The sequence below is a fragment of the Brachycentrus maculatus genome, unplaced genomic scaffold (assembly GCF_059751285.1).
Source record: "Brachycentrus maculatus isolate JH-2025_06_01 unplaced genomic scaffold, ASM5975128v1 h1tg000472l, whole genome shotgun sequence".
Classification (NCBI taxonomy): Eukaryota; Metazoa; Arthropoda; class Insecta; order Trichoptera; family Brachycentridae; genus Brachycentrus; species Brachycentrus maculatus.
In genome coordinates, this window is record NW_028281219.1 from 695,445 (window position 1) to 707,971 (window position 12,527).

Here is a 12,527-nt window from a genome sequence, read left to right on the forward strand (position 1 = left end):
ATTTTTAAGCAATGTTAATGAATGGTGTTGTACATTTTTAGTTTAAAAAATAACAAATTATTCTTTCTTTGTATTTATGAATCAATTTGGCCATACTATGTTATTATTAAAACAAACATAAAAATAGTATAAATATGTTGTTGAATAGGAAAATTAAAATACATAGCGATTTAACTTTTGTATTTTTAGAGTAAATTAAGAAAAAATCCGGAATTCTTTTAACTATTTTTATTTCATTGATACCTATATTTGGTTGGTTGGAAGTTATTGATTTTTTGCAATAAGCCCGCCATTTTACTTATTTATTTTCTGTACATCGAGTTTACATAAGCTAAAAAAAAAATGAAGCGGAGAGTGCAAGAGCTCAAAACTGTTAAAATAGTATAAAACTCGAAATATAAGTATTTTATAATTACATCATAATATAAGTACGATAGATATATGTATAACGATAAGTATATGATACTATAGATGTTTGAATGGTGATATAAGGAAATAATGAAAGGCTGATATGAGAATTATCGATAAAATTAAGAAAAGTGTGTTGAGATGGTTTGGGCACGCGGAACGAATGAGTGATCGAAGAACGGCAAAACAAATTTATGAATCGAATGAAGCAGAGAAAAATTGAGAAAAACTTGGCATTATCAAGTTTGTCAAATATTTGAAAGAGATCACGTCAGGTTTCAGAATATTCATCAAGGTATAGATGCATGAATGTGGAAGAGGAAAATAATGTTTGCGAAGACAGAGGGATTTGGCGTTCTATTCTCTGTGCCTATGGCTGCGCGATGGTAAGTTTACCCTGGAACAACATTATGTAATTTTAATGATTTTATGCATCTAATTAATATGTGAGAGTTCTTTTTTTACTTATTTTTCAATTGTCCTTATTATAAAACGTCATATATATATATATATATATAAATATATATATATATATATATATATATATATATATATATATATATATATATATATATATATATATATATATATATATATATATATATATATATATATATATATATATATATATATATATATATATATATATATATATATATATATATATATATATATATATATATATATATATATATATATATATATATATATATATATATATATATATATATATATATATATATATATATATATATATATATATATATATAAATATATGTTTATATATATATATATATATATATATATATATATATAAATATATATATATATATATATATATATATGTTTTTTTATGGTAAGCCAAAAATATATTTTCATACATTTTTGGTGTATTGCTTATTTAAAAAAAAAAAATTAATAGCAATAACTTCCAACGCCTTTACTTTAGAAGCCTGTAGGTTGGATAGTAAAGGTAAGGAATGTAGGGGTGAAAAATATATCACAAAGATCTTGACGAATTGAAAATATATATTCCTTGATACCATTTTGCAATTGGCGGAATCGAACCCACGATGGCAATTTTGTAGTCTATCTTACTACGCGATGCCAACTGTTAAAGTACGAAAAACGCATTTATTTTAAATAATTACATTTAGAGAAGAGAAGCTCGAGAAGAAAATCTGAGTCAAGAGTCCGCGATACTAACCACGGGACCACTACCCGACACTGCGGGGGATCTGTGTGCTAAAAACCCGATTCAAACGTTACACTAACTTTACGAAGATTTTTAAAGACAATTTTCCCAGTACCTTTATTTTTTACTGACTGGAAAAGAAAATTGTCAAAAAACAAAACAGTTGTCAAAAAAGGGCGTATCGTTTAAAATATTTTGAACTCTAATTGATTTTTTGATAATTGTGTCATAGTTTGTTTACTCCCTCACCATTATTCAAAAGAAGTATGATAAAATAACGTATTTTGAAATATTTACTGAGTGTACAGCTATTTTTTCAATTAATAAAAATCCCGTATAAAGATCCATATGTTATAATATCCAGGTATTTTAATAAAACCATTTCCTTGCATATTGCTCTTTTTAATTCTAGCCAGTTTTTTTACAAACGAAAATATGATGTGTGAAAATCATTTGCTTTTCGGAAAACAATAACTTACTTAAAAAATATTTCAAATTACTAAGCCATATTAAAACATGTAACCAATATTAAAAAGAAATAGAAATACGTATTTTTAATAAATATTTTTTGATTTTGTGTACATACTTAACTAGTTGATTGTCTGTTAGAAAGAAATACATATATTAATAATAGATAATCTAAGTCATATTTGAATATTTTTAGCGAAAATTAAGGGTATATATAAATGTTTAAAAAAATGTTTTTTAAAAAGTTGAATATAAAATAAAAAAAAATATTAAAAAAAAATTGTTTTATTTCTTAAAAAAAGTCTTGAATATTTGAAAGTTTGGTTGGAACATGTGCATTTTATACATCAATGGATGGAAAAGGATTTTCCAGTCGAGCAGTGAATTTGCTAATATATTTTATACTTTAAAAGCATTATTTGTTTTGTGGCATATTAATAATGTTACACAATCCTCATCATTCATCGTTTACTTTGTGTAATTCCACTTGTAAAAACTACTTTATGATTACCGGTTTCATCATCATCGTTATCAGTCAAATGCAGACTAAAGTGAAATTGTTATGGTCTCCTATTTATATAAAAAAATTTATTAGTGTTCTTTGAAAGAGAGTGAAAGAACATGAAAAATCATAATGGGAATATTTTTTAAAGTGGACTTGAAGTTAAATTTAATTTGTTGTTTACTTCCGCCTCCGTGGTGTAATGGTCAGCACGCTCGGCTACCGTTCTGGAGGTCCCGGGTTCGATTCCCAAGGGGGGTAAAATAAATAAAAGTGATTTTTTCACTGTAATATTTATTCAATACTACCCTGGATTGGTACCTGAAGCGGAGGGCTGATAACCTTTCCTTCATATGTAAACGATCAAGATAACACTGCGTTTATATGACGCAGTGCCCTATGCACCATTGGGGTGCGAATAAGGGTTTTATTATTATTATTATTGTTGTTTATTTTTCTTCGTTTAAATAATCAGAAATGAATAGAGCAATCAATAAAGACTTACCCATAATATATAACCAAATACATTTAGCTTCAAATCCACTTTTGAACATAATCCCATTGTGATTTCTTAAACCTTGTTTCTCTCGCTTTCAAAGAACACTAATAATATTTTTTTTTATTTTTATATGTAAAGGAGTCTGTAACAATATTACTTAACTCTACATTTGACCTGTTGATGGAACGATTATTCATGAATTAGTATTTATAAGTGGAATTACACAAAGTGAACCATTAATGATAAGGAGTGTGTTATATGAGTTTTGACAAATGTTTTTTAAATTCGTCCTTTACATCAAATCGTATTTCGGAAAGTAAGTTTAACCTTAACGAAACCAATGTGATTATATCGATTTCGACGAATTCCGTATTAACAAGTACCATATGTACCAATAAAAATTAACAAGAAATAATTCTGGGTTATGATTGTTATTTTTTTATAATTTTTTATCATAGTCATAATTTAAAATGACAATTTCAATGAAGTGCCCTCTCTGGGGGTTTTCTATACACAGAGGGCACATTATACAATGCTTATTTAAAAAATAATATAAAAATATATTTGTTCGTGTTATGCAATCAAATGTGAAAGGACGAATGATCTATTTCAGATCTACCCACCTCTATCATCCATTTATGAATAGTTTTTGTTAAACTAAGTTTCATCAGTCAATTACTTTATAGATAATTAAAGCTGGTTGTATTATATTGTTTTATTGTACAAATATCAAATTTCTTTTCACAAAAAACGATGTGTTGTGTGTTTCGGCTAGATCCGAAATATTATTTTTTAGTTTTGTTATACCAAAACATACAACATACAGGATCTTGTGGTTCCATGTACGTTTCCATAAAGTGTGTTTATTGTTCATATTATTTTTTGACATCTCATCAAAGAATATGGAGGTCTGGGCATTTACGGGGCTGACGACCGTCACAGGCTGGTTTAGGTGATCACTTTACACACGTGTAACATTCACCAATTCTACCCATTATTGATAACCACACTACTCAAATTCTTGGAAGTTCTATATATATGAACCAATTAAGAAACCTTGTACTTAAATCACTAGAACTTCACTAGAGACATCTATTGGTGAGATGTAAAGAAGCTTTTTACTAAGCAGAAACTCTTATATTAGTATGTGAGGTCCAAATCCTGGATTATAATCACACACATGAGAAACGCCAGAAAATACCATTTTCATTTTTATTATTTAAGCTTATAATTTGACCAGATAATTTATTTACAACATTTTGAGTGTGTCCAAATACTTGTTCACAAAATCTGGATTATCTTCAATTACAGGAGTTGTTTTCTTGAAAATAACTCCTGTAATTGGAGATAATCCAGATTTTGTGAACAAGTATTTGGACGCACTCAAAATGTTGTGTATATTGTGATTTGTGTGCTTTGCTGGGAGGTGCTTTCATGTGATATTTGAGAGAACTTCTTAAAATGATAATCAAAAAATCCATGAAACCAAAGAATAATAAAGCACCAAATCTTTTTATACAGATAGAGGTTCAAGTCGAAATTCTCGACTGTTGGAGTTTGGATTTTGGAAATTCTGTCAAACAAACTTTATTTGATCGATTAATTTATTTATTTTATTAATTTGTCTTATAAATGTTAACTTATTTTAATTTTTCAATTGTGTTTCGTTTAGAACGGGGACTATACTATAAAAAAGCGAAAAAGTATGGTATCCATAACTAGGGTTTTTTTCCAAATAACGCGGTGTAAAAGCTTTCTGTCACCTTTTTTAACAGATATCTTTTCTTTTGATTTTTTTAAATCAATAAGACGAAACATCGCTATGCGTACGTAATTGCAATATGTATTTATATTATTCGTGGAAATGATAAAATATGCCATTTTAATGAATATTTAAATTATATTTGAATATTTTTTAAAGCGAGTTCCGGGAGTTTATAAGTGAAAAGCCCTGTACATGTGTAACTAATAATAAAATAAAAATAAAACAAAATGTTCGAATCGACGAGGCAACATTCCATGTTTTATGTTGTTTTATGTTGGTTCAGTTAATGATTTGAATGTTATATGATTTGATGATTTCAGGTTCAGTGCTGCAGAACAGTGTTTATTATTTAATATAATTTTGCACTTAAGTTATACATATTTATATATAAACATATATTTATTATTATTTTTTTATTGGACACTGTCTATCCTCACTAGGTATTTGAAGATACCTGTTCTGAGGTAGGCAGGGTATGCTTATTCGTTTTATAATACAGCTTTATTTATATTTTAATGATAATATAAAAGTGGTAAGACTGAAATAATATGAAATAATAATTATAAAAAGAAAGCAAATAGAGAGTTGAACTAAAAGAAAAGTAAAATCTAAAGGAGAAATATTATAAAATTAGAAAATAGGATTAGAAAATAGGATTATATAATTATGAAACACTGACACATAGATTAATCACACACAAACTTTTATTTGCTGCTCCAGCTGGGTTCTTCCAATTTTTAGGAGCCATTCTTTTGTGTGCATTTTGAATTTATTTCCAACTGAACATAATATTTCTTGTGGGAGCATATTATAAATTTTAGGGCCTATAAAATTTGAATGTCTTTGGGCAAACGAAGATCTCACACGAGGAATATTTATTTTGCCTTCAGTTTTTGATCTTGTGCTTTTAGTGTGGTTAATGACGTATGGCCCTTTGTTTTTGTGCAAGTCTTCTAAAATTGACTTAATGAAAATCTGTCTTACATTCAAAATATTTGCCCTACGAAACAAGGGTTCAGACTTGATTTAATTAATTCATTAATTAATTCAGATTTGAATTAATTAATTCAGATTTGAGTTAATTAGTTAATGATTTGAGTGTAATATGATAGAAAGGTTGTACAGAATGCGATAAAATGAAATCATAGGTTTAAAAAATATATATTTATTTAATTAAATGAATTTAAATTTTACATGTTGAACTACAATTATTATACAAGTGATCGTAGAATTAATTTTATTGTAATTGTACATATGGAAAAAAAATATAATTTGCGATTATATCAATTCATATTGCAGATATAGTTATTTGGTAAAATTTAAAACATTAATAAGAAGCTTTTTTTTTTTTATACAAATAATATTAAAATATTTTCTATTATTATTTTAAAAATTTGAATCTCAATTACTTTTTATCTAAATTATTTTGTTTGGAGCAAAATGAATATTTACATACGTCAGAAGCATACACCATTCTTTGCAAAACAAATATTTCAGTTTCGCTAGCTATCAGAATGTTCCCGGTATATTGGTCTACAGCTAAATCAATGAAGTTGGGAGAATTTAATTCGGTATTTTGAGAAATATTCTCAGCAACTACCGGGAGTGCAGGATCATCGAGTAACTTGACGGAATACAAGTCTCCATAAGCATCGTCTGCTTCCCCAAAAGCGATAAAGTACAGCTTTTCAAGTAAGTGATGCGCGACTCTGTACTTTGAGTACGGAACGTCTGTTGTGACTTCTGTTGCTCCGAATTTCAAGAATGTCTTATTTGGATAACTTATTGTTAAAGTGTCGAAGAATGACGGAATTTTTGCGTTGTCGGAGATACTTGGAGGATTTGCTCCTTCAGGTGGTTCAAGTGAGACAAGAGTGGTAGGACTTCCTATAGCCTTATAAAAATACAAGCCATTTATTATTTTTACTTCGTCAACGTTAACTATTGTTTCATCTGTATAACGATCTGGTTCATTATGAGGTAAGTACTGCAAGAGCACTCTTGTATATCGATCGCGAAACCCTTTTGTTCGTTTTAGTTTAATTGGTCTGTAATCATCACCCAATATATTTTTTGAACTAGACGTGGTATCTTGAACATCTGAGTCGATGATGGATTGTATTTTTTCCCTTAGGATGTCGATAAATATGTCAATCTGAAAAATATAAATTATTATTTTCCGACCTGCAAAATACAAGGTGTATTATACATACTATAAAGTCACAAACTTTTCTTGGAATTACGTTTCCGATTGCAGTACTGTTAGACATTGGATTCCCGTTAATTGAAAAGGTACATGTCACCAAAACTAGGAATGATGTCAGTAATATGACTCCCATCTGAAAAAAAAGGAAAAGCAAATTGCAATCTTCTCACAAAATTTTTATTCAAGTAACTTTTTGTTCAATGTAACACAAGGAAATAAACAAAATCGTTTTTTTAACTTAACCAAGCCTATAACAGGTCGTAAGCCATATAAATGCGCTGACATCCATATTCTTCTTCATCTTTGTTAAGATGTCAAAAAATGTTTAAAAATAACTCTAAAGTAAAGATAATTTCAGACTTGTGAACAAGTATTTGGACACACTTCAAATGTCGTAATAAAATAACCGGTAAAGTTATGAGTTACTTAATTGAGAATTATGTTTTCAGGCAGGCATTTAAAATAAAAAATATATATAAAAAAGTCGCTGATAGTTTTCTAACCCATGTGATGTAGACTTGAAAAAGCAAAGGGAATATTTACTTATTGCTAGTTTTATCGAGAAATCAAAATTTAATGTCACCTACTTTTTATTATCCGATTTAAAAAAAATAGAATTTACTATCGCGAGAATCTGTTGTGGTTAAAAAAAAGTTTTTTTAATTTACCTTGTATGTCATAAGATCGAAATTGTAGTTCAGGAAAAGTTTCTCCTTACAACGTGGAAACGTGTAGAGAAATGATAAACAACCATTATTTGAGGAGAATTTATATCAGAGTATTAAGGGTGTTCTAAATAGTATTGATAGTAACACATTGAATTGATTACGAATACGTTGAATGTTGTAAAAGTTTATGTTAAGTTATGATACGTCTTAAATTAGACCTATTATTCGTCATCGTAGTGAACTATTTGGTCCGTTGATGCTCATCAGAGACGTAAACGTGGCGTAAACATTGACAATTTTATTCACCGTCTCCGGAACCGATAAACTAGATTGTTAGTTTCTTCTATGCGTGTCATATCAGGTCCACTTGACGACGACTATCATTTGAGAGTAATTGTCCCTGTCTTGGGCAGCCCTAAACAGTTCCTTAACGGTTCTGATCCCCGTCCAATCTCGTTAATTCCGAAGCCAGGAGATCTGGCTTCTGCCCACACCTCGTCGACTTTCTATTTCGCATTTCATGATTAGGTGCAATAAATACCTTGTATATCTCTCCTATAAGCACATGCTTCAGGTAAGACAACTTATGGACTCTGATATCAGTCAGCAATTGTCTTCCCACTAGCGAGCATTAGAAGACATCCACGTTGCTGACCATACAGGTCCACGGAATGCGTAGCATTCTATGATTTAACCACAATTCGAGTGCCTCTAACCGGTTAAAAGTGGTCCTTCGGAAACGTTTTATTTTTATATCTAAATGATCACGTTTTCCCACAAATTTTATAAATAAATAACTCCACAGATATGGCGTGGTTTAACTTTCTCTGAGCTTCACATTCCAGAAAAGAGAGGTTTTTGTTTATAACTTAACATTATTTGTCAAATCGTTTAGTCAAACTTAAAACATTTCCCTCTAGTGAGAGTTAAAAATAAAATGTATGTTTTTGCTGATAAAAATTCGCTTGGGAACGATAATATCCTTTGAACAAATAGACCACTCTGTACTTTATCAGTAAGGAAAAAATATGTTGGTTATCTGTTAATGGTAAATGAATACAACGGATATTGCATATACAAGGAATGAGGGTGTTTGAAAAAAAACGTAGTAATGACGCCTATGTGGCTTTGTAGAGAAATATTTTTTTTAGTCTTGTTTTACCAAAACATACAACATTCAGAATCTTGTGGTTCCATGTACATTTTCAGAGAGTGTGTTTATTATGATTTCTGTGAGAGGTGCATTCTTGTGATATTTGAGAGTAATTCTTAAAATGACAATCCAAAAATCAATGATATCAAAAAGAATAATAAAACATTTATACAAGCAATTTTTCATATAAATGTTTACTGGTATGAAAAAAACTCAATTGTGTTTCGCTTAGAACGGGGATTATTCTAGTAAAACAAAGCAAAAAATATGTTCAAAACTAATAATAAAAATAACAACAACGATATGTTTGATTCGAGGAGGAAAAATTTCTATGTGTTATGTTGGTGTCTCTCAATGTAATCTCAGCGGTTTACTTAATGATTTCACGTAATGAGTGTAATATGATAGAAAGGTTGTACAGAATGCGGTAAAAGGAAACAAATCAAAGGTTTAAAAAATATATGTATATTTAATAAAATGCATTTATGTTTTACATGTTGAACTACAATTATTAAACAAGTTGACCGTAGAGTTAATATTATGGTAAGCGTATAAATTGTATAAAAAAATATAAAATTTGTGATTATATCAATGCATATTATGAGGATAATTTATTTAGTTAAATTAAAAACATTTATAAGAAGCTTTTGATTTTTTTTATACAAATAATATTAACATATTTTCGATTATTTTTTTAAGAATTTGAATTTGAATTACTTTTTATCTTAATTATTTTGTTTGGAGCAAAATGAATATTTACATACGTCAGAAGCATACACCATTCTTTGCAAAACAAATATTTCAGTTTCGCTTGCTATTAAAATGTTCCCGGTATATTGATCTACAGCTAAATCAATGAAGTTGGGAGAATTAAATTTGGTATTTCGATAAATATTCTCAGCAACTACCGGGAGTGCTGGATCATCGAGTAACTTGACGGAATACAAGTCTCCATAAGCATCGTCTGCTTCCCCAAAAGCGATAAAGTACAGCTTTTCAAGTAAGTGATGCGCGACTCTGTACTTTGAGTACGGAACGTCTGTTGTGACTTCTGTTGCTCCGAATTTCAAGAATGTCTTATTTGGATAACTTATTGTTAAAGTGTCGAAGAATGACGGAATTTTTGCGTTGTCGGAGATACTTGGAGGATTTGCTCCTTCAGGTGGTTCAAGTGAGACAAGAGTGGTAGGACTTCCTATAGCCTTATAAAAATACAAGCCATTTATTATTTTTACTTCGTCAACGTTAACTATTGTTTCATCTGTATAACGATCTGGTTCTGGTTCATTATAAGGTAAGTACTGCAAGAGCTCTTCTGTATATCGATCGCGAAACCCTTTTGTTCGTTTTAGTTTAATTGGTCTGTAATCATCACCCAATATGTTTTTTGAACTAGACGTGGTAATTTGAACATCTGAGTCGATGATGGATTGCATTTTTTCCCTAAGTATGTCGATAAATATGTCAATCTGAAAAATATAAATTATTATTTTCCGATCTGCAAAATACAAGGTGTATTATAATACTATAAAGGCACAAACTTTTCTTGGAATTACGTTTCCGATTACAGTAATGTTAGAAATTGGATTCCCATTAATTGAAGAGGTACATGTCACCAAAACTAGGAATGATGTCAGTAATATGACTCCCATCTGAAAAAAAGGAAAAGCAAATTGCAATCTTCTCACATCTTCTCACAAAATTTTTATTCAAGTAACTTTTTGTTCAATGTAACACAAGGAAATAAACAAAATCGTTTTTTTAACTTAACCAAGCCTATAACAGGTCGTAAGCCATATAAATGCGCTGACATCCATATTCTTCTTCATCTTTGTTAAGATGTCAAAAAATGTTTAAAAATAACTCTAAAGTAAAGATAATTTCAGACTTGTGAACAAGTATTTGGACACACTTCAAATGTCGTAATAAAATAACCGGTAAAGTTATGAGTTACTTAATTGAGAATTATGTTTTCAGGCAGGCATTTAAAATAAAAAATATATATAAAAAAGTCGCTGATAGTTTTCTAACCCATGTGATGTAGACTTGAAAAAGCAAAGGGAATAATTACTTATTGCTAGTTTTATCGAGAAATCTAAATTTAATGTCACCTACTTTTTATTATCCGATTTAAAAAATATAGAATTTACTATCGCGAGAATCTGTTGTGGTTAAAAAAAAGTTTTTTTAATTTACCTTGTATGTCGTAAGATCGAAATTGTAGTTCAGGAAAAGTTTCTCCTTACAACGTGGAAACGTGTAGAGAAATGATAAACAACCATTATTTGAGGAGAATTTATATCAGAGTATTAAGGGTGTTCTAAATAGTATTGATAGTAACACATTGAATTGATTACGAATACGTTGAATGTTGTAAAAGTTTATGTTAAGTTATGATACGTCTTAAATTAGACCTATTATTCGTCATCGTAGTGAAGTATTTGGTACGTTGATGCTCATCAGAGACGTAAACGTGGCGTAAACATTGACAATTTTATTCACCGTCTCCGGAACCGATAAACTAGATTGTTAGTTTCTTCTATGCGTGTCATATCAGGTCTACTTGACGACGACTATCATTTGAGAGTAATTGTCCCTGTCTTGGGCAGCTCTAAACAGTTCCTTGACGGTTCTGATCCCCGTCCAATCTCGTTAATTGCGGAGTCAGGATATCTGTCTTCTGCCCACACCTCGTTGACCTTCTATTTTGCATTTCATGATTAGGTGCAATAAATGGCTTGTATATCTCTCCTCTTAGCACGTGCACGAAGGTAAGACACCTTCCTAACTCTAATATCAGTCTGCAACTGTCTCCTTACTATCGAACAAAGGAGTACATCCACGTTCAGACCATATACATAGGTCAACGAAATGTGTAGAATTCTGTGATTTAACCACAATTCGAGTGCCTCTAACCGGTTAAAAGTGGTCCTTCGGAAACGTTTTATTTTTATATCTAAATGATCACGTTTTCCCACAAATTTTATAAATAAATAACTCCACAGATATGGCGTGGTTTAACTTTCCCTGAGCTTCACATTCCAGAAAAGAGAGGTTTTTGTGTTTATAACTTAACATTATTTGTCAAATCGTTTAGTCAAACTTAAAACATTTCCCTCTAGTGAGAGTTAAAAATAAAATGTATGTTTTTGCTGATAAAAATTCGCTTGGGAACGATAATATCCTTTGAACAAATAGACCACTCTGTACTTAATCAGTAAGGAAAAATTATTTTGGTTATCTATTAATGGTAAATGAATACAAGGGATATTGCATATACAAGGAATGAGGGTGTTTGAAAAAAAACGTAGTAATGACGCCTATGTGGCTTTGTAGAGAAATATTTTTTTTAGTCTTGTTTTACCAAAACATACAACATTCAGAATCTTGTGGTTCCATGTTCATTTTCAGAGAGTGTGTTTATTATGATTTCTGTGAGAGGTGCATTCTTGTGATATTTGAGAGTAATTCTTAAAATGATAATCCAAAAATCAATGATATCAAAAAGAATAATAAAACATTTATACAAGCAATTTTTCATATAAATGTTTACTGGTATGAAAAAAACTCAATTGTGTTTCGCTTAGAACGGGGATTATTCTAGTAAAACAAAGCAAAAAATATGTTCAAAACTAATAATAAAAATAACAACAACGATATGTT

General features: G+C 29.6%; 1 protein-coding gene and 1 long non-coding RNA gene across 2 annotated transcripts; both read right to left on the reverse strand.

Annotated features, from left to right (window-relative positions):
* Window positions 1-5,982: 5,982 nt before the first annotated feature.
* LOC148302230 (uncharacterized) lies at window positions 5,983-7,767 on the reverse strand. The gene is made up of 3 exons (XM_088271961.1): window positions 7,712-7,767; window positions 7,066-7,176; window positions 5,983-6,992 (listed from the first exon to the last, which is right to left on the reverse strand). The coding sequence occupies exons 1-3, from the start codon at window positions 7,721-7,723 to the stop codon at window positions 6,243-6,245; spliced, it is 873 nt and encodes a 290-aa protein (XP_088128087.1). The 5' UTR covers window positions 7,724-7,767; the 3' UTR covers window positions 5,983-6,242.
* A 1,543-nt stretch (window positions 7,768-9,310) lies between these two features.
* LOC148302231 (uncharacterized) lies at window positions 9,311-11,197 on the reverse strand. Its single transcript, XR_015838682.1, has 3 exons — window positions 11,061-11,197; window positions 10,406-10,516; window positions 9,311-10,333 (listed from the first exon to the last, which is right to left on the reverse strand). It is a non-coding gene; the product is annotated as an uncharacterized LOC148302231 (long non-coding RNA).
* Window positions 11,198-12,527: the final 1,330 nt, after the last annotated feature.